The sequence below is a fragment of the Artemia sp. Qi Xiang Cuo genome, chromosome 3 (assembly GCF_049724085.1).
Source record: "Artemia sp. Qi Xiang Cuo chromosome 3, ASM4972408v1, whole genome shotgun sequence".
NCBI lineage: Eukaryota > Metazoa > Arthropoda > Branchiopoda > Anostraca > Artemiidae > Artemia > Artemia sp. Qi Xiang Cuo.
In genome coordinates this window covers 11,296,897-11,320,087 of record NC_142796.1, presented here as the reverse complement: position 1 = coordinate 11,320,087, position 23,191 = coordinate 11,296,897, and the positions used below count along the sequence as shown (strand labels likewise).

The 23,191-nt window shown below is 39.7% G+C and overlaps 2 protein-coding genes across 2 annotated transcripts in view; both read left to right on the top strand.

Annotated features, from left to right (window-relative positions):
- Positions 1-23,191, top strand: part of Irbp (Inverted repeat-binding protein) — a 96,578-nt gene that overhangs the window by 16,451 nt on the left and 56,936 nt on the right. Inside the window, exon 2 of the mRNA XM_089086805.1 lies at positions 10,638-10,813. Within this exon, the coding sequence (XP_088942931.1) occupies positions 10,649-10,813 (165 nt within the window). The 5' untranslated portion in view covers positions 10,638-10,648. The remainder of the gene's footprint in view (positions 1-10,637; positions 10,814-23,191) is intronic.
- On the top strand, positions 631-4,291 carry LOC148953761 (uncharacterized). The gene is made up of 2 exons (XM_089085889.1): positions 631-1,276; positions 4,281-4,291. Exons 1-2 carry the CDS (start codon positions 631-633, stop codon positions 4,289-4,291), a joined length of 657 nt encoding a protein of 218 aa, XP_088942015.1.

The following is a 23,191-nucleotide window of genomic DNA, read 5'->3' as shown; positions in this document are numbered from 1 at the left end:
GACATCAACTTCTCCTTGCATAAAACCAAAGGGATGCTTATAACCAGAAAAATTTCTATCATTGCTCCAACATTAACTTTAGGTGGCAGGAAAATCGAATATGTTATTTAATGAAGTTTCTAGGCTGTATTATTGATAGGAATCTAAATTGGAATCCCCACATAGATTACACTACAGCAGCGCGTACCAGAAGACTAAATGTCATGAAATCACTAACAAGGATCTCTTCGGGCAGCAGAGCCAAATTCCAGATAGAGTTTTTCAAAAAATATATTAGACCAAAGCTTGAATTTGCTGCAACAATATACCAATCAGCTCCACAATCAACCCTTAAAAGACTCGATACCATACAGAATTCAGCTCTGAGGATTTCCTTTGGAGCAACAAATACAACACCAATACCATTCCTGTTATCAGAGAGTGGCCTCGAGGATTTGGAAACAAGAAGAGGTATAGCAGTATTGAAATATATCAAGAAGCTGTAGACAAAACACACCCAGTAAAATCAAGAATAGTAAAACCAGGTGCCTTTATCACAGCCAACAGTCAAAATAAACGTAATCAAATAAACATCTTTGAACGAGCTATTCAACTGTGCTCTCAATTGACCACAGTTTAAAAATAACTGATATGCTAAAGGTCCCAGATAACCCGCCATTACTGCCTTGGGAACAAAGCCATCTTGAGTCTGTAAATAATATTGGTGAAATGTCTTGGTATAATCTTGCAGTCAGCTTTAAGTTACACATGGCAAACTTCTACCATGACTTCCTACATATATATACAGATGGATCAAAAACTGGACAAGACACACCAGTTGGGGCTGCATTTGTAATCCCAAAGCTGCAAATTACAAACCAATTCAAGTTACCAAATGAAACATCAGTATTCCAAGCAGAAATTATTGCTATAAAGAAGGCTTTGGAATTTATAGGAACCAATCTGCAGAGCTATCCTAATATTGTTATATGTTCAGATTCTAAAGCCTCCATAGATGTCATCAACAGCGTAATTAGAGACAGGATGTCAATTAGGGAAGTAACTGCCTCTTATTCTGCATTTACATCCGTATGTAAAAACCATAAAGTTATTCTACAATGGGTGCCAGCTCACGTTGGGATTGATGGTAATGAAATAGCAGACAATGCTGCAAAGCAGGCCACCAAAATGACAGGCCCCTTTAGTGAGTGTGACTCCCCTAAGGAAGTTAAGATGATTGAAAAAGTGGTACAGAGCCTAGATAAGTTCTCTTTTGAAGAAAGTAGGAACTTGTCAGGTAATTACTTTGTCACTTACAAAACACCAAGAAGACACGAACTAAAAATATATGAGAAACTAACAAGAAAAGAAGGAGTTATCATCTTTCATCTAAGATCTCAATATGATGGGGTTCAATCTTATTGTGCAAGATTCTTTGGAGAAGACGAACATTGCAACAATGAAGAGACAATTACGCATGTTCTACTAGATTGTGATAATTACCAACATCAGAGACAATATTTAGCAAAGTTATTTGCACAGAATTCTATGTGCCCTAATTTAGAACTACTTTTTGAGAGGCATTGCTGATGAAAAAATTAATATGCAAATTTGTCGACTTGTAGTGCAGTTTTTACAAGACGTAGGAGCAGATAAGAAGATATAGTCCAGTTTATTACTTAAATTTGGTGCATCTTGAATATAAGTGCAGTGTAAAATTATAGTGACAATTCACCCCTTCCTTACATTTTCAACTTTCTAATGTGATATTTTGAGAAACCATTGAATGAGGACCTAAGTGACATCTACTGTCAAGAAAGGTCCGAAATCCTGCTGCTGCTGCTGCTGCATGAGTTAATGTTTTAATTTTTCTTTTGTATCTTATCCTCTCACTCTCCTTCTTTGACTCCACCTCTTCTCAATTCTTTCCTTTCTAATTCTTTATCCCTCTCTTATGTTATTAGCTCTTATGTTATTAGCTCTTATGTTATTAGCTTTCTTAAGTCAAACTCAAAACGACCAGAAGGTAATCTGAGTAGGGTTTTTAGTATTCAATTTTTAGTATCGAATTTTTAGTATTCAAGTTTGAGGAATCCTGAAAACCTTATAAAAATAAAGGTTTGGACCCATTTGACCAATACAAATAAATTTGATCCATGGGTTCCCCCAGGTGGTTGATTTTTAGCAGTTTTATTTTGTTTATTTATAAATGATTTGCCACAGGTATTCCAACAGCATAGCCTAATTAAAATGTTTGCAGCTGGTATGAAGCATTATTGGGGTATATCCTTCCCACTTTATGTGGTCTTTATACAGGAAGATGTGAATAGTTTGGTAAATTATTTAGAGACAGCATTCATTAGTCAGGGGAAATGTCATTACCTTGAATCAAACTTTTCCAGGGATAGGATAGGATGATCCTGTAGTTTCCTGTCACTGACAGGCTGTCACTGAAGATAGTGTGATCAGGCAAATCCCAAACTAATTGCCTGGGCTTGTTGCACTATTCATTGTCAACTGATAATTTGAATGACTCAGTAGGTATTGGCAGAGTGATTAGAGAAACTCCCAATGCTTGTAGGCCTATTTCACACTGTTGGTTCTAACTCAAGAACTAGAGGTCATCACCTAAAATTTTTTATCACCTATGCAGTTTACCCTTTCCTACTAAAGAGGTCATCACCTAGGCCTATGCAGTTTACCATATCCAGAGTCTGCTCTCAATTCTTTTCCTCAAGAACTGTCAACAGTTGGAATAAACTCTCTGAAAAAACGGTTACTGCTGAATCTGTAGACATCTTCAAACAGTGGTTCTCCAGGGAGTATAAACTCAACTGTGAAACTATTGGTCAGCATACTGCACCTGGTCACTTAAAAAATTTGAATACAATTTAAATCATCTGCTCTGGAGCTCTAAATGGAGAAATCCTTAGATTGCTCCAAACTGCAATTTGTAGGTAAAATTTTAGTTTAGCTACTTTTTGCTATCTTGGAATAGGGTTTATTAGGAAAATGAAACCTTCGGGGATGGTACTTTAGTCTACAGACTAAAGTAAGCTGTGGAAATGTATTAGGAAGTACCTACCTTCACTCTTTCTCTCTTCAGAGGGCAATGACCTTTACAAACCCCTGTGTTATAAAAGTGAAACCTTGCAAAACAGATCTTCTGCTTAAATGAAGTGCAAGAAAACTGTTCTCAACTTTGCTCAATCCTAATTTATGAGGTTTTAAAGATCTGCAAATACATTTCTGAAATTTAGAAAAATTCTACTAATATGGCTTGAAATTCTACTCAAATAGCAGGAATTGCATTTTCAAAACTAAAACCAAAGAAAAAGAAACTGATAACTAAAAATGCTTAGAGATCAGAAGAGGAATAACATGGAAGCTTGTCAATACCTTCCCAAAGTATGTTTCTGGTCCTAGATTCATTATTGAAAGTTTCATTTTCCTAACCTAACTCCCTTCCAAGATAGCAAAAAGTAGCTAAACTAGAATTTTAGCTTTAAGGTAATAGAATCATCACCTAATTAGAAAATAATTTGTTACATAACCTTGAGTTGGCATGCTTCTTAAAAAGTTTTTGATCATGTCCTCTTGTTCTTGAAGAGACATCCAGTTAAAACCCATTTGGGGTAAGTTTTTATGGCTGAGCAGCTTGAATGTCATAAATATTGCCTATCTCTTTTGGCAATAGGCCAATGAGGTTAAATTCAATTTTTCAAGCCAGAGGGGTAGGGAATGTCATATAAACCTCTGACATGGGTGTACAGAAGGAGGGGGGCAGCTCCCCCCTAGAACTTCAAATTTAAACTAGAAATGGTTAAAAAAGCAGTTGAAAAAAGGCAGATGGTTTAAAAAACGGTTGATAAAAGGTAGATGGTTGAAAAAGCTGGAAATAAACAGCTGGAATGACAGAATAAATGTCAAACAAAAAGCAATTATGCATAATGTCTTGGAAAGATTTAGCTCTTATCCAAGAAGATTGATTAATGCTGAAGCTTATCAATACTACTACTACTAGCAACTCACCGCAGCACCAAGCCGCCTGATGCCAACACAGCTACGCACGCTCCTCCTCCCCCCCGATCTATTCAAAGCCTCCCTTTTTACACCCGCCCACGAAGTTCCCTGGCAATTTAAGGTTTTGTGAACTGCCAATATAACTTTAGCCCCCCACCCTTTGTAGCATTCCGCTTAATTCCTGCTTAATGCTTGTGCTTAATTCCCTGTTTGTGCCTATACCATGCTTGTGCTTACTTAATGCTTGTGCTGTGCTTAGATGTTGCTTTTCTTTGTAGGTAGTCAATAAACCTTTATACTAGAAAAGTATTACATGGTGTCAGAAGTGGGATCTCATGGATGTACTACAGCCATCAATCAACTGGGAAGCCAGCTCCCTAGCAGAAGAATGGGACTGTTTCCAAGAGCATGCCCAACTGATGTTCACAGGCCCACTGGCAGGCAAAACAGAGAAAGCTCTCTGTGCCTACCTACTTATCTGGGCTGGAGCAAAAGGACGAGAAATATTCAACATCTTCATTGTTGCAGATGAGGAACAGAACAAAATCAAATGGTACCTTGAGAAATTTAAGGCGTATGCATCACCACAGAAGAACACAGTTTTTGCATGGTATCTGTTCCAAAAACGAGACCAAACTAAGGCAGAAAGCGTAGAGAAATATATTACAGAGCTCAAGACATTAGTGAAACCATGTTCTTACTCAGACCCAAATGAAATGGTCTGCAATCGCATAGTGTGCAGAATACTAAACCAAAACGTACGTGAGAAGCTCCTGGCTGAAGGTGATGAACTTATGCTTGAAAAAGCAACCATTATGTGCAGAACCCACAAAGTGACCCAGACACAGCTTAAGACATTCCATGGAAATAAGTCTATTCCCATAAAGCAAGAGATTGATGCCATCTCACGCTACCCAAACTGGAACAGCAGCAGCAGAAAAAAACAGGAAGCAAGTGGCTCAAAGAGCAAACCATGCTACTTCAGTGGTGGAACATACTCCCCCTCCCATGTCTACCCAGCAAAGGGCAAGTCATGCTCCATCTGCAAAAAGCTCAACCATTTTGCACGAGTTTGTCAAAGTAAGACAGTAAACGCAGTGGAAGAAGACACTGTTGCAGCAGACTCCAGTGATGAAACCGTATTCTTGTACTCCACTGAACAAAGCAAAACCAAAGATGAAGCAGTGATACCTTTGATCATCAACAATCAGTTCCCTTTCCAGTTCAAAATCAACACAGGGGCCCAGGTCAATATCATTCCAAGGAGGTACTTTGACCTCATCACCCCAAAGCCCACCATGAAACCCACAAGCCAGCACCTCACTAGCTACTGTGGAGGAAGGATCCCTGTAAATGGAGTCTGCGAATTATCATACAGCTACAAAGATAACCTCAGCAGCAGGCAACAATTCTTTGTAGTAGAAACTTCAGCTGCCCCCATCATACGCTACCATTCAAGCCTTGATTTGGACCTGATTAAGCTGGAACTGAACATAAACTCAACATCTTCAAGAGTACCATTCCTGAAGGAAAAGCACAAAGAAGTGTTTAAAGGAATCAGGAAACTCGAAGGAGAATGCAACATATACCTGAAAGACAATACCACCCCAACTGTCTCCCCATCGAGACGAGTACCCGTGGCCATGCAGAATAAACTCAAGCAAGAACTCAGCCGCCTAGAAGACCTAGGGATTATCGAAAAGGTCATTACCCCAGCAGAGTGGGTCAATTTGACGGTTATGGTTGAGAAGAAGGACGGGTCCATAAGACTGTGCATAGACCCCGTGGACCTAAACAAGTCCATCAAACGGCCCCACTATGCCATTCCCACTCTAGACGACGTCACCTCCAAGCTATACAGAGTAAGAATATTCACAAAACTTGATGCCCGTTCTGGTTACTGGTCAATTCTGCTCTCCGAAGATTCGTCTTACCTCATGACATTCAGCACAATATATGGAAGATATCGTTTCAAGCGAATGCCCTTCGGAATCATCTCAGCGCAAGATGAGTTTCAGAGGAGGATGGAAGATGCCTTTGAAGGCCTAGAAGGTTTCTTCATCATAATTGATGACATGATCGTTTACGGTGCCACGCAAGAAGAGCACGATGAACGCCTAGCAGCTATACTCGAACGTGCCCTAGCTAAGGGTATCCGTTTAAACGAAGATAAGTGCAAGTTTTTGGCCTCCGGTGTCAGCTACTTCGGACACATAATCAGCTCCATGGGGATGCAGCCAGACCCCGAAAAGATTCACGCCATTAACCACATGCCAAACCTATCATGCCGAGAAGACCTGCTAACCCTCCTTGGGATGATCAACTATCTCGCCAAATACATACGAAGCCTATCCAAAAAAACAAACCACTCCTTGACCTGACCAAAGCAAACCCATTTATCTGGTCAGAGGAACACACATCAGAGCAAGAATATCGAACTCATTGTCAACGCATCCAGCCACGGGCTCGGCGCCCACCTTGTTTTGGAAGGGCAGGTCACAGCCTATGCATCGACATTCCTCAGCAAGACAGAGCAGAAGTATTCGCAACTCGAAAAAGAATTATACGCCATCGTGTATGGCTGTAAACACTTCCCCCATTATCTGTACGGTCGCCACGTTGACGTCACAACTGACCACCGCCCCCTCGAAACTGTTATAGCAAATCCTATTCACAAAGCCCCACCACGAGTGCAACGATTAATGCTTCAGCTCCAGCCTTACGACCTGAGTCTGAGGTTCCAACCAGGATCCGAAATCCCAGTTGCTGACGCTCTGTCACGCCTCCATCTTAGCGATACAGAGCCAAAACTTGAAGAAGATCTAGATATCTATGTACAACGCATAGTATGGAACCTTCCAGCCAGTGACCAGAAGCTTGAGCAGATACGGACGGAAACAACGCAGGATGAAACCTTGAGCACCCTAGTCAAAGCGATTCAAGAGGGCTGGCCGAGTACTAGAAAAGAGTGCCCAACCAACATCCTAACCTACTGGAATATCCAACACGAGCTGTCTTTCACAAAAGGCATTCTTCTCAAGGGAGACAGATTGATCATTTCCAAGAACCTGCAGTTAGCCACACTCCAGCAGCTACATGCAGCCCACCTTAGAACCAAGAAAACCAAACAGTGAACAAGGATGTTAGTGTACTGGCCAGGCATCAGCGCAGACATCAAACAGTACATAGAAAAATGCCAAACATGCTCCAAGCACATGCTGAACAACTTGAACGAGCCGATGATCAACCACAGTATAGAAACGCTCCCTTGGCAAAAGATCGCTACAGATCTGTTCGAATGGAATGGCTCCAGTTTCCTAGCAACTGTCGATTATCACAGCCGTTTCTTCGAAGTCAACAGACTTACGACGACATCGTCCAACGCGGTCATAACGCGACTTAAGGCCCACTTTGCCCAGCATGGCATACCATCACAGCTAATATCTGACAATGGTCCTCAGTTCACTTCCAGGGAATTCATCAATTTTGCCAAAGCCTGGGGTATTTCACTGAGCACATCTAACCCCGGGTATCTCAAATCCAATGGACTTGCCGAGAAAGCTGTGCAGATTATAAAAAACATCATGACCAAGGCAACGGAAAACAGAGGAGACCCCTTTCTGGGTCTATTAGAATACCGGAATACACCAGTCGATGGGTTTGTATCTCCTGCTCAACTCCTTATGTCTTGCCAACTAAGATCCATCCTACCATGCACCACACATCACCTAAAGAAGAAGGTCGTCCCGACCAAACAGTTCACTCAGCAAAGAACTAAAATGCAGTAACGCCAGTAAATTTACCATGACAAATCAGCCAAGGCTTTAAATCAGCACAAACCCCGGCGATGCGATCCACATTCAGGAAATGCCCGACGGACCGTGGAAACAGGCCGTTGTGGTTTCTCATGCTAAACAGCCACTATCGTACCGGGTGCAGACAAACAAAGGTACGATTCTGCGGAGGAACTGCAAGCACCTATCAGCCCGCCCACATTGAAGTCCGAAAGGAACGAGTTTGGTTCGCGAAGGACTTGACGATGCCATAGTGCCAGACGCGACTGCCAAGCCACCAGCCTCGCCGTTACAGGCAGACCAGTTCATGTCCCCGTTGCCGATCCAGGATCGGAATCAAATCCCTAGCCCCTGCCAGAGCGCTACCGCGGCGCCACCCCTAGAATCAAGCGCGACACCAACGACAGCATGCACGAGATACGGCCGACTTGTAAGAAAACCCCCGAAACTGAACCTGTAAAGAGTGATTTTAAAAGTAGACCTGTATATAGAGACAGTATGAGAGGAAGAAGGAGTGAACTAGTTAGTGAATATGTAAGAAGCGAGCCTAGCGCCTTCTTAAACATATCTTTTCGAAGGTACTTACTACAGTGTGTGATTTCAAAAGTAGACCTGTAAATAGAGACAGTATGAGAGGAAGAAGAAGTGAACTAGTTAGTAAATATGTAAAAGAAGGAAGATGTAGCATTCCGTTTAATTTCCACTTAATGCTTGTGCTTAATTCCCTGTTTGTGCCTATACTATGCTTGCGCTTACTTAATGCTTGTGTTGTGCTTAAATGTTGCTTTTCTTTGTAGGTAGCCTGGGTCAATAAACCTTTATACTAGAAAAGTATTACACCCTTCATAAAAGAATTGGCTGACACCCTTCATCAAAGAATAAGACAGGTTTTCAATAAATAATAATAATAATTATCTGATTAATGCTGTAGCATACCAGTATCTCATTGGTAATGTAGACTAGTGGTATGGGTAAATTTGTAATTTACAACAGAATTTAGGGTAAAGTATAGTGGGTATTGCGTGCAAAATGTGTTAGGTAAAATTATTCTGCATATTATGAAGTAAGAATTGTTTTCTAACTAGGTACTATCTAAATACTTTACCCCACCCCACCCTAATATGCAAATATGTAGCCCAAATTATATATTTCCCACCTATTTTGTCACTTGTCTTTGTCTTGTCTCATGCTAAGCTGAAAGAAACTGGTTCTACAATGCATCAGTGAATGAATAACTTGAGTGGGGTTGCTATAACACATAAGTACCAAATATAGGGTAAAATTATAGACACACTACTTTTCACTATCTTGGAAATGGGCTAGCTAACAAAAATGAAACTTTCGTTAATGAATCCAGGGTGAAAAACATACCCTAGGAAGGTATTATCAAGCTACTATGTTAACCATTTTCTGATTACTAAGTCTTAGAAATTTGCCTTCTTAACAGGTCTATACCTATTAGGATTTTGACAAAACAACATTATACCTTAATTCTTAGCTTTAGGTTTTTGTTTCTCTGCTTTTATTTCTGAAAATGCAATCTCTGTTATTTGAAAAGAATTTTAAGCCATATCGATTTAAGTAAGTAAGTAATGCGGCACTAGACCCTTAAGGCCAAACCGGCGGTGCTGATTTCCGTTTCATGGCCCTTCAGCCAGGAAGTGCAATGGGGGGCTGGGGGCCAGCCATCCTGTGCTTTCGAATCAAAATCAATTTGGTTTCCATATCAATTTGGTTTTTCTTAAATTTAGGAAGTGTATGTGCAGATCTTTAAAACCTCATAAATTGGGACTAAGCAAATTTATGAAGCTGAAAATACTTTTCTTGTACTTTACATAAGCTTCAGCATATTTTGCAAGGTTTCACTTCTATACCATAAAAATTTTTAAAGGTCATCAAAGGTTAGTGCCCTCAAGCAAGAGAAAGAGTGCAGGTAAGTATTTCAATCTACCTTCCTGGGGCATACTTTAGTCTGTAGATCTATCCCTGAAAGTATAATATTATCTAACTTAACCCCTTTCCAAGATAGCAAAAGGTAGCTTGTCTAGAAATTTACCAAATTTAGCTAGGATGAAAGTAAATACATCATCTGATGGCTTATTTATGCCCTTTCATAATTCAATAGTTGCTTCTGGGGTATATTGTATTTTGAGCCCTTAATGGACTAAAAGGGGTCAAAACAGGTCATAGTAAGCAAAAGTTTGCGCTTGCAAAAGGACATTGTTGCATATGCAATATAGCTTAAACTAATGTCATGATAAAACACAGAAGAGACAGACAAACCTTCCTAAAACTGCTCCTGGATCTGACATGATTTTTTCTCAGTTTGTTTCCAATCTGAATGATGACTAGATATTATGCCTTCTTAAGTTGATTAATCAGGAATGGTATATTGGCTATTTCCCAAAATATGGAAATAAGCAACATCAATGATGATTCCTAAAGCCAACAAAGACAGCTCAATGATTGAAGACCATTGCTTTTTAACTCAATATTTGACCCCCCTCCCCCCAGGAATATTTCAAGAATTCAAATATATATCCCATACAAGTTGCTCCCGGAATATTTCAAGAATTCAAATATATGTCCCATAGAAGTACCAATGACTATACAAACAATTTAACCCATATAATTGAGAATTTTTTCCTAATGAACATACTATAAAAAACATTTTAATGAAAATACTCCGTTTTTTGAAATTCTAGGGGGGGACCTAGGGTGTGCCTTGTTTCTCATTCGCCATGGTTTCTTATTGCAATAGTGCTGATATTTGGTGTCTAGTAATATAAGGTCTTTGGGTTCAGCAAGCTAGTTCCATTAAATATCATTTATTAATTTCAGGCTTTGCAAAGATGGACAGTGATTCAGATACTGATTCAAATTATGGAAGAAATAGAAGAGATCAGTTCAATATCTCTAAGAATGCCACAATATACTTGATTGATGGCAGCTCGTCAATGTTCACTGAGAAACCACTACCTGAGGAAAATGACTCAGCTTTTGATGTTGCTCTGAAGGTAAGTATTGTCTGATGCACAGCCTGCTTTCCCTTTTTAACTTTAAATAAGTCCCAAGTAACTTGCCCAATTCTCATGGGAGTATCAACATATAACTACTCTACCAGGGGGTATCCTTTGAAAAAAATTAAAGGGGGGCAATGTCTTTTTAAAATCTAGGGAGGGGGCAATTGCCCCTTCAACTTTACTCTTCTATTTGGTGTTTGTTACTACTACTACTTCTAACAACTCACTGCAGCACTAAGCAGCCCGAGGCCAACACAGCTACACATTGCTCCATCCCATTCTATTTAAAACCTCCCCTTGACACCCTCCCAAGAAGTTCTAATTCCCCTTAAATCCTTCCTCATAACCTCCTCCCACCTGATTTGGGACAATCTGCTTTTTGTTTGGCCCTAGATAGATGGCTCAAAAGGGTAATCTTTTGTAATATGTCATCTTTCATTCATGGAATGTGTCCTAGCCATCTCGACCTTATTAAGATAAGATATTTATTTCAAAAAATGTCTATCACAAGCCCCAATGGACCAAATTCGTATTCCAGAGTCATAAAACTAAAAAAAATAAATAAAAAAAACATAAAAAAGCACAACAACTAATAAACTGGCAAAACAATGCCAAAAACAACAATATCAGAAAGGCAAAACCATTCATTAGTCAAAAAAACTAAGCAGTAAAATGTCTGAAAGTTAAAAAGATAAAAACTAAAAAAGGGTGAAATAAAATTAGCATTAAAAAGGGTTAAAAGGGAACATATAAAAAGGGAGAGGGAACAAAAGAATCAAACGAACATAAAATTTAGGTATTACCAGTACCAAAAAAAGAGGAAAACTAGCGGTTCATTTTATCAGTAATGAAGGGGACAAAGGTTTTTTCATACCTTGAGGTAAAGCAACAGATGGGGACAAGATAGGAATGGGTTCAGAAACAGTACATGGCAGATGGGGGTGTCTTTTGGGGAATATGTTTTCTGTGCAAAGGTTTATTATTGTATTTTTTTTGCAAAATGGAGACAAAAACGTTTCTTTCCTTTGCTCAAGAGTTTCCATCTTGGCCTTTTTGAGAAGGAGTAAGATGGTACCTTAGTTTCTTTAAAAATTATTCTTAGGGCTCTTTTTTGAATGGATTCAATTTTATCTGATTCATCACGGGAGATGCCAGGATGCCAAACTGGACGAGCATATTCAAGATGCAGGCGGACAAAGCAAGTATAGATCCTTAAAGAATGGGATGGGGGGGACGTTAAATTTATTCAAGAGCTTAAGGAGAGACTTGGACGCATTAGCTGTATGGACAATATCTTTTAGTGGATATCCACTTTAAATTAGAGGAAATTGTAACCCCAAGTAATTTAAAGGAGGACATAGAAATATCTGGGGGGATAGGGTTGAGGAAAAGGGGTGTGGTTTTAAGGAAACATATTGGCATTATCATAGATTTAGAGGGGTTTACTCTCATGTCTAAGTCTGCAGCGTCATCTGCAATATCATTGAGGATACTCACAGGGTTTCTTCAACCGTTAGGTCTTTCAGAAATTTCCATCTGTCGGGAAAATCCTTAGAAAGGCTATTTATTATAACAGAAAAAAGGAGGGGATCTAGGGGAGTACCTTGAGGTACCCCATTGTAGACAGGGAGGGGACTGGAATAATGATTCTGATATTTGACTATCTGTGATCTATTTGATAACAAGGAAAGAATCAATATTGAAATCAGTTACAAGTTTCTCAACTAAAATATTGGGGTTAACATTGTTGAATGCTTTTTGAAGGTCAATGGAAATTAAATTTTGTATGCAATTAGGTTTTTGAGAATCTTCCCAATTGAGTTAATAAGAAAAACAAGGTAATGGAAAGTAGAAGTGGATTTGTTTTTTCCAAATTCGCGGATATTGGCCAGACTCAGTCATCTCATTGAAAATAACAAACAAGGGCTTTGAGAGGAAGTCACTGAAAGCACTAATAAGAGGAAACGGGATATCCAAAGAGCAGACACTTGTTTTCGTAGTTTTCCAATTCTTCTTTCGATCTCAGACGGAGATATAGAGGGGGAAGCAGGTGGGAGGTCATCAATAGGTAATTGATAAGACAATGCCGGAAGGCTCTGGACGATGGAGGCAAGGAACTTGTTAAGATTAGTAGCAGTAACTTCTGGGGATTCAGGTAGGCTGATTTCATGCTGGCCTAGACTCCTACCACACAACTTTTTTACCTCAGAATACCTATTTTTCGGTTTATGGGTAAACAATTCTTTGACCTTAGTCTTCTAGTAGGATTGCGTAGATCTACTTATTTCCTTTTTAATTGCTTTTCTTAGTTTATTAGCTTCATCCAGATTACCATTTCTGAAAAATTCAATTTTTTGAATTTTTCTATGAATTTTAAAGGAAGTCACTGAAAGCACTAATAAGAGGAAACGGGATATCCAAAGAGCAGACACTTGTTTTCGTAGTTTTCCAATTCTTCTTTCGATCTCAGACGGAGATATAGAGGGGGAAGCAGGTGGGAGGTCATCAATAGGTAATTGATAAGACAATGCCGGAAGGCTCTGGACGATGGAGGCAAGGAACTTGTTAAGATTAGTAGCAGTAACTTCTGGGGATTCAGGTAGGCTGATTTCATGCTGGCATAGACTCCTACCACACAACTTTTTTACCTCAGAATACCTATTTTTCGGTTTATGGGTAAACAATTCTTTGACCTTAGTCTTCTAGTAGGATTGCGTAGATCTACTTATTTCCTTTTTAATTGCTTTTCTTAGTTTATTAGCTTCATCCAGATTACCATTTCTGAAAAATTCAATTTTTTGAATTTTTCTATGAATTTTAAAGGAAGTCACTGAAAGCACTAATAAGAGGAAACGGGATATCCAAAGAGCAGACACTTGTTTTTCGTAGTTTTCCAATTCTTCTTTCGATCTCAGACGGAGATATAGAGGGGGAAGCAGGTGGGAGGTCATCAATAGGTAATTGATAAGACAATGCCGGAAGGCTCTGGACGATGGAGGCAAGGAACTTGTTAAGATTAGTAGCAGTAACTTCTGGGGATTCAGGTAGGCTGATATCATGCTGGCATAGACTCCTACCACACAACTTTTTTACCTCAGACTACCAATTTTTCGGTTTATGGGTAAACAATTCTTTGACCTTAGTCTTCTAGTAGGATTGCGTAGATTTACTTATTTCCTTTTTAATTGCTTTTCTTAGTTTATTAGCTTCATCCAGATTACCATTTCTGAAAAATTCAATTTTTTTCTCATTAGTGCTTTTATGGGTTGATTAATGAATGGTTTGTCACTGAAGCACTTTTTATATCTTTTCCTTGGAAAGAAGTTTGATATTTATCGTTTAGCTTTTTGTGAAAGGTAGTGATTTTTTCATCAAGATCATGCAAATTAAGTTTTATTCTTGTTATAGCCCTAGAAAGCGGGATGGAACAACACTGTGTTTTGTTTTCAGGGCAAAATTAAAAATTTTAGGGATCACTGTTCACATTTTTAGGAGAAACATCCTTCTAATCTACTACTGAACTTATCCTTGTATGGTATAACAGACAAATACATTGAACTGATTAGTGCTAACACTGTGATAATAGTAGTGATGAGAAAAGCACTGCTGTGGTTTAGGTAAGACATTAGGTTAGCAGCTGGTTTTGTTTTAAATCAGGAGTTAAGCCGGGTTGTGTTCTATCCCCCTTTATATGAATCATTTTGATGGACTTCGTCTTAAGGAGCACAGGAAATACAATGGGAGAGCACGGAATCAAATTGAGAGGAAAAATTCTCCCGGACTTGGATTATGCTGATGATTTAAGCATCCTAGTTGAAAGTATGAGGAAAACGAACGAACTTCCAGAGATTTTGTAAGTTCAGGGTGCTAGAATAGGTTTGAAAATTAACGTCAAGAAGACTAAGTCACTAAGGCTAGGAATAAGTGAAGATGAAAAGGTGACGTTGGGTAACGAAAAGGTTGATCAGGTGGACAGCTTCACATGCCTTTGTAGTATTATTAGTAAAGACGGTGGGAGTAGTGAACATATTTAAAGTAGAATAGCCAAGGCTCAGGATTTCTTTTCACAGCTGAAAAAAGTTTGGAAGAATAGAACGATAAGTATGCAAACCAAGATTAGAATATTGAAATCTGAAGCTATAGTGGCTGAAATCTGAAGCTATAGTGGCTAAATATGGCTCTGAAGCATGGGTGCTCCCAAAAGCAGATGTAGATTTGCTAGATGTTTTCCAGAAAATCACCTACAGATTGTTCCGGGTACCGGCTGACTGACTGTATTTCAAACTTTAGGCTGCTACTGGAGGTTTTGAACAGATTGGGATGGAGGAGGAGCGTGCGTAGCTATGTTGGCCTCAGGTGCCTTGGTGCTCTGGTGAGTTGTTAGTGGTAGTAGTAGTAGTACTGAAATTATCATATCCCAGTAGCAAATAAAGTGAGATTTCATTTGTTTCCTTTTAAATTGTTTTTTATTTTTAAATCATTAAATATTAAAAACGTGATTTGTAAGTTTTCATGGGTTTCCAGGTTTCATAATTAACATTTAAATTTTGAAGAAAAGTAATTTCTTATTATCTATATTCTCTATACCTAGCAGCCTTCTATAATAGTCCAAGACACTTCATATAAAGAGACAAAAGGAAGGGGGCTAATTAGTCTCAACTCAAAAGCTCATTTCTTGCCTAGTAGAAGAAAAAGATTAACAATACAAATATATTTTTTTGCAACAATTTTGATGATCTTCGAAATTCTGATCAACAATCTGTTCCCAATTTGTTTGATCAACAGTCTACACATGTTCTTACTTAGAACTTAGGTCCTCCTGAGAAATCTGTGGCGCATAGGGCAGCGACGAATCCTTGTTAAACGTCACGTATTGTCGCTGCGGCGAGTACATCCGCCCACTGGAGTTGTAGTGATGTATGAGCACTGCGTAGATCATGATCGTACGTGCGTCTGAACGTGCTTATCGGTCTTCCCATCTGTCGACGCCCACGTGGCTGCCATTGTTGAACCTGGTACAGGATTCTGGAGTCCTCCATCCGAAGGACGGGGCCAAAATACCCCATCTCTTTTTCTCAATCACTTCGTGATAAGTGGCTGTGCATTTCTTCTGCCGACCTCGATGCTGCTGACTTTTTGACGCCAGCTGATATTCAGCATGCGTCTCAAGCACGTATCTTCGAAAGCTGTGAGTCTTTTCTCTGTTCTAACATCTAGTTTCCAGCACTCACTGGCATACAAAAGGAAGGTCAAAACGTTGCTATTAAGAAGTCGCAGCTTCAGTGCAATCGAGTACTTCTTTGATTTCCATACTGGCTTAAGTTTGTTGAAAGCAGCGTTTGCCATGCGAATTCTTCTCTTGACCTCATTTTGTACCTCTCCTGTGTAATCGACCCAGCTTTCGAGGTACTTAAATTCCTGGACTTGTTCGACTTTGTGATTTTTGTACAGGAGTTCGACTGGTGATTCTGATGTTGTCATTGATTTAGTCTTGTCTATGTTGATGTTTAGGCCAACTTTCTCCGCTTTAACACTCACTTTGTTAAGGAGCTCATGGAGTCGCTGCTTTGTCTATTCCAGAAGTGCCACATCATCCGCAAAGTCGAGGTCCGAGAGGATTTTATTTCCGACTGTTACTCCAAAGCCAGTCGCCTCTCGCAACACATAGTCCATTAAAATGACAAATCAAAGCGGTGATAAAACGCATCCCTGTCTTACTCCTAACATAATTTTGAAGTATCTAGTTGTTCCGTTCTCTGTCTTTACGCAACATTCCGTATTGTCGTAAAAGGCCATGGTCAAACTTATTATTTTCTTGGGGAATTCATAATACTGTAGAATTTCCCAGAGTATGTCACGGTCCACAGAATCGAAGGCCTTTTCAAAATCAATGAAGAACATGTATATCTTCTTGGACCACTCATTTGCTTGTTCTATCAGATTCCCGAGCGTGAATATGAGGTCTGAACATCTACCTGTACGAAAGCCATGTTGCTCTTATCTCAGATACGTATTGAGTGCTTTTTTCAGGCACTCGAGTATTACAAGTGCTACCACCTTACTTGGTACTGATATTAGGTATACACCTCGCCAGTTATCGCAGATAAGTGCGTCACCTTTCTTAAATATCTTAACAGTTATCCCTTTGGTCCAGTCACCAGGGACCTTTTCGGATTTCCAGACTGTTGCAATCAGTGTTATCCACACTGAGAGGCATGTTTTCACGGATGCCTTGATCATTTCTGAAGTTATGCAGTCTTTACCAGGCGATCTTCCATTCTTGAGTTTCTTCACTGCAACAAGTATTTCTGCAGATGTGGGGAGATTTTCGTCAGTTTTCAGGTTAAGAAATGGCGTAGAAGGGATGCTTTCTCGGTCAGTTGGTCTTGGTCTATTTAAAACCTTTTCGAAGTGGGATACCCACCTCTCGTCAGTTTTCTCAGTTTCGGTGAGAACATTTCCGCTCTCATCTTTGACTTGGCTTGATCTGCTGGGCAGCTTTTCTAGCATTTCATTTGTGAGCCTGTAAACTGCTTTGGACTCTCCTTTTCTAGCTGCTTCCTCTATTAGTCTAGCCTTCTCTTCTACAGACCTCAACTTGTGAGATTTTGCCGACTTCTTGATTTCTTTGTCCTTCATTCTATACAGGACATTTGTGAAGACCAAAGTTCTGTCGCCGTCAGCAGAGGAAATTTGCTGTCTCAGGTCATTGCGCTCATTGATTAGTTTCCAAGTTTCTTCTGATCTCCATCTTTTGTTTGGTTTCTTCTTATATCCGAGCACATCCTTAGCAACTTGATCGTATCTTGTCTTCATTTTTAGCCAAACTGTTACCATCAGAATGTGGTCTGACTGGGCATCAGCTCCTCTGAAAAAACGTACGTCCAGAAGACCTGTCCGCCATCTCCTTGAGATTAGGAGATGACCCTTTTGGTTCTTCGTCCTGCCGTCTGGTGAGATCCATGACCGTTTGTGGATGGTTTTATGTTCAAATTGAGTTGTGCCGACCATAAGATCATCACTCAGAGCATAATCTACCAGGAGGGCTCCGTTTTCGTTCATTTTCACCAAGACAATGTCTCCCTAGGACTTTCGGATAGTAGTCTCTTTCTGTTTCCACCTTTGCATTGAAGTCCCCAACCACACAAAAAAGGTCATGTGATGGGGCATCTGATGTCAATGCCTGAAGAGCCTGGTAGAATGACTCCTTATCAGTATAGTGCGCATCATTCATAGGATCATAACATGCAATGGTTGAGATTTTCAGATGGGTGGTTACAAATCTTGCAAGTAAGCACCTCTCACTGACTGGCTTTCATTCAACTAGTGCTTTGGTGGCCTGGTCAGACAGCATTATCCCAACTCCAGCCTGGTGCCGGGATTCATATCCGCTGTAAATTTGCGAGTAACCATCTCCTAGTTGTTCATGTCCAGATCCAATCCACCTGACTTCGCTCAGATTAAGGAGATCTAGCTTATACTTCTTCATCTCTCTGAGTACTTGTCCAAGTTTTGTCAGCTTGTTTAGTGTCCTTAAATTCCAGAATCCAAATTTCGTCATAGTTTTCGCTGTCATAAATCATGTCCGTGGGCGTGCTAGAGTCGTAGTCGAATGGTGTAGTGGGGTATCCGAGGCTATCATCGATGTTTCTTTGCAATTTGGAATTTGACGGGGATAGGTCGCAAGCCTATCGCCCAACCCTCCTTATTTTCCGGACTTTGGACCGTCATGCTCCTCTGACCTCTTAGAGGCAAGGATCCTTGCAGTGTTGAGTTGAGTTAATATGGTGCATCAGAAGGGGTCGTCAAAAGATGGTGCAAAGTCTCACTTATCAAAGTGGCATTGTGATGCTGCTGTAATGATGTAGGAAAATGATGAATCTTAAAATACGGCCCCCTTCTCCCACTGATACCTTTATTAGAATGGATTAGTGGACTTTTAGCTAAATTACTGATTTTGTAGATGACTCTATCAAGTCTTTTTACAGAATTATTTCCAAAATCTTTCCGAAATTACAAGCATAGTTTAAATTTTTATTTTTTAATAACTTTATAATTTATTTTCTACTTTCAGGGGTGCGAGTACTATTGGGAACCCCTGAAGTAGTTGGATTTGAACCCTAGACAAAAGAGAGAAAGAGCGGCTTTCCCTAACTCATGGAATTGTGGTGTATGAATGAAACTTTTAGGAATTGATTTACAGCCAAAGTTAGGGCTTTGAAAGTTATTTTCTGGTTTATGTATCAACCCTTCCCTACTTGTTAGACCTAAAAGGTTCTGGAAGGATGTTCTCTCTATACCTGTCTTGAATGCTTTATTTCAAGTCTGACTCAGATGCTGCTGATTTTGCTAGAGATTATAGGAATTTGTATGGTGGTCCCCAGACTTTTAGCAAAAACTGCTACAAGTGAATTTGAAGTTGATGACTTAAACACAGGTAAGGAGCTGGAAAACCATCCTAGGCCCAAATTTAGGGTGCGGTTTACAAGCCAATTATCATTAATAATAATTAATAATTATTTGTGTTCCAAAACTCTAGATACTAAAAAGAGGTGGTCGGTCTTTTGTATTTGGTATTTTGCAAGTGCCGAATTAACTAAAATGCTAACACTTTTTTGCTTATTATAAACGTAAAAATGGTTGAATTTGCAGTTATGAGCTATTTTAGGATGAAGGTAATAACAATCAAATGATTACCATTAAGGGGATTTGATGCCTTAAAGGATTACCCTCTCTCATCCATTATAAACGTTTTAAGTTTGTTTGACCAAATAATTTATAATTGATTGGGTGGTCTTGTCATAACTTGAAAAGCTTGGATAAGAGATCCGAATAAACGACTGAAAACTGAAATTCGACACTAACTTTCTCAGAAATATTAGAAAAACCATTTAGCTTCACTCGTATGGGACGAGTTTGCGAAAGTGCAAGATAGCTGCCCCACTCCTCCATTGCATTTCCTGGCTGAAGTGCCGAGAAACGGAGAATAGCACAGCCGGTAGGCACTGTAAACTCAAACACCGTATTCTTTAACTTACCATTTTTATATCATTGGAATGTGTGAATTTTTATTTTTCGATCAAACAGAGTAAAATCTTCTTATTTAAGTTCAGGAAAGGGAGTCCCCGAAAAGGTTCTAGCATACTTGCTAGGATAACACCGAAAATCAGTTCAAAAGAAACGTCATTTGATCAATTTGGTAGCTTTAGATGTTCCCTGGGGTGCTACCTGCTTTGATTGAAAACCTTGCCGACCCACTTCCACTATCTTTTCAGTCAAATTCAGTGGCGTATCCAGAGGGGCGAGGGGGCGCGCCCCCTAGCGTAGTCTAAAGCAGTGTAATTTCCTTAATTAACTCAAGTTTGCGTTAATTAAACTTGCTCGTAACGCAAGTTTATCGGATCAGCCTATTTTGCACCCTGCCTAAATTGTTTTTTCGGATCCACCTGCTTTGCCCCCCCCCCTAAAAAAAATCCTAGATCCGCCCCTTGTCAAATTTCATAATCAACCCGCAAATTCTCAATAGCTTTCAATGATAACTAACCCCCTCGGTGAATTCGTTGATGGACCCTTTGTCTTTGAGAGGGTCACCTGACGTTGAGGCTCGCGAAACGTTTTTAAGGTATTGAGTCCTCTTAATGATAGTTGGCTTTTGGAACAAACCCTTAGATTGTAAATCTGTCATGCGTCATGTTTACCCAGTGCAAACATTTTTGAAGTTCATGGGAATGTAGAGGAGAGGAAGTTGAATTACTATTCGATATTCGGACTATTGATCTTTTCCTGAAAGTTTCGATCACGTAGCGGAGGAGCTCTCCAACATAGTGAAAGGCAAACGTTAGGGACCGTTCCCTTTCTCGCTGAAATAACGAAAGTTATGTGCAATTATCTATGAATCCCTATATATTTCATATGACTTGACTGTCAGGTTAGGTTAGTTTTTTTGTTGTGTGTGTGTGTGTGTGTCATGTTGTTATGGAGTGGCACTCGTTGCTAGGTAGTGGCACGGATGGGCAATGCCCACCCTTGCCAGTATTAAAAATAATATATTTTTTTCTGGAGATGAAGATTTAATTCCATTTCTTGTTAGATTAAATTAGCATCCACGACAACCACCGGTTTACTAAATATTATCTCAATCGTAGCAGCACTTTCCAAAAACCCTTTATTATATTCACTATCATGGTAATTATACATGATTTGAACCTAGATCAGGTGCCTTGTTCTAAATTCGAGCCTACTCTGCTTCACCACATCTCAACCCCGGATGAGGGTACCTGACCAATATCCCCCTGACCACTTCACCCCGCCACGGGGTGAAGTGTACTTTAAAAATCGGGATTTGTTTGATGGTTCAGTCGTTGAAAAAATTATTATCGCAAAAGGATTTGTTTTTGGCCGGTTTTTACCCTATAGGGTACAAAATGCTGTTTCTATGTATGTTACATTTCTTCAGCTGGAGTCCTCTACACTTTTAAGTACTAGAGCAAACTATTCAGATGACCTACTGCGGTACACCGATTGCTCTGCCTTTTTCGAGTAAAAGAAAAATGTCTCCATCCAACTACTTTTTCAAGTACGAGTAGAAGGAAAACCTCTCCATCCAACTACCAAAGGGTGAACAGCTGATTTAAACTTAGTCTTAGAAGTATTACCTCTGATTACCTCTGATTAATCAGAAACTGCTGATAACAAAAAAGAACCAACTTGGGCACTCTGCAATCTCCACCCTTCCTTACTTTACTTACTTAATCCTCATGCCGAGGTGGCGTTGAGAGGGTCATCAGTCTTCTACACGTGGGGAGGTCAACAATAAGGGCCTTTGAATCTGACAGCGTAAATCCAGCCTGGTCCAGGAGTTTCTCGAGACTGTCATTCCACCGGAACTTTGGCCTTCCTCTTCGATGTTTCTAGCCGCTACTGCTTGGGTAAAAGTTATAAAGAATCCAAGCAGGAGTGTCGGCAGGTAGCGGCAGAAGATGTCCAAACCAGCGAAGTGTCCGCTGGGCAGCCTGATGTGAAAAGAGAGATTGGAAAGTCGTGCCCTGCAGGCGGTCATTGCTGTCAAAACAGTCCACCTCATTCTCCCAATTCTCTGCAACCACTTAGATTATATCAAGAGTATCGAGACGGCGAAGGACAGCTGCAATTGCAGCCCAACAATTGCAGCCAAGCCCAAGTTTGTTCGTCGGCATCTTCCGAAAATGGCTCGGCCTAACGACGACAGCTGAGGCCTTGGCTGAGCGGGAAACCGCTTTGTAGTCTATGCAGTCGTCCGAAGATATAATAGAGCCAAGGTAAGTGAATGGTAAGATCTGGACCTTTCTATGCCAATATAAATTTTCCAAAAAAAAATTTGACAGCAACTTGAAAATTTTTTTTTGTCTAAATGCTGTCATCAATTTAGCTGGTTGGAATGCAACACGGAAGAAGGTCTACTGCTTTGTGTGCAGGTACTTCATTAAGGAAGGAGTTCGTAACCAACGCGAAAAATCTGTGAAAATCAGTTACAACAACTGGAAGAAACAAGGCGATGGAATAAAAAAATAAATGATGGAGTGAATAAAAATCTTCGCTCCTTTTCAAATGTGCAGAAAAATGTTTCGTATCAAAAGTCTATAAAAACGGAGGATGTCTTATATCTAACAGCAGGTTCTGAAACAACAATACCAGAATATTATTGAGAATAGAGATTATTTATTCATACTCATACTTATATAATACTGACCCTTGTACATCAGGGCTTGCCTTTTAGAGCGCGTCAAGAGACTTCTCATCTATGAATAGGGGCAATTTCTTGGGAAACAGTAAACTTTTCTCGAAGTAGGACAAGAATTTTGGGTCGTATTTTGAGAAACATTTGAACTATTGCAGTCCAGATATCCAAATTGAGATAAATTAAGATCCCTATGACGGCATGACTAACTAGGTCAGAAGTTACTCTAAGTAAATAAGTTTTAAGATTGGAACAAAGCCAACGTATTCAGTAATTTAGATTTTACTAATTTAGTTATTCATTAATTTGGGGGCCCGTGAAGTGTTGCAGTAACCGTGACTCATCTTTTGCAATTACTGAATCTGAGAAGTATCGAGAATCTTTACATATTTTTGAATTATTAAAACATAGGTATTCACCGTTCAACTTTGGATTTGGGTTCACAATATAATTGTGATTTACCAATTTCACTAACAACTTGATGAATCCTAAAATGAATTGCTAAAATTGAGACCATGCTATGACTCCATCAGCTGGTTAGCTACCCTGACCTGCCCCCCCACCTTTAGAAAAATTCCTAACTACGCCAATGGTTATGTAATAATCATCAGTGTTATGGTGGATTGCTGAACTAATACTGAATATGTTTTACTACC

Coding starts and splice junctions, on each gene's coding strand:
- LOC148953761 (XM_089085889.1), top strand. CDS start 631: ATGCTAAAGGTCCCAGATAACCCGCCATTACTGCCTTGGGAACAAAGC.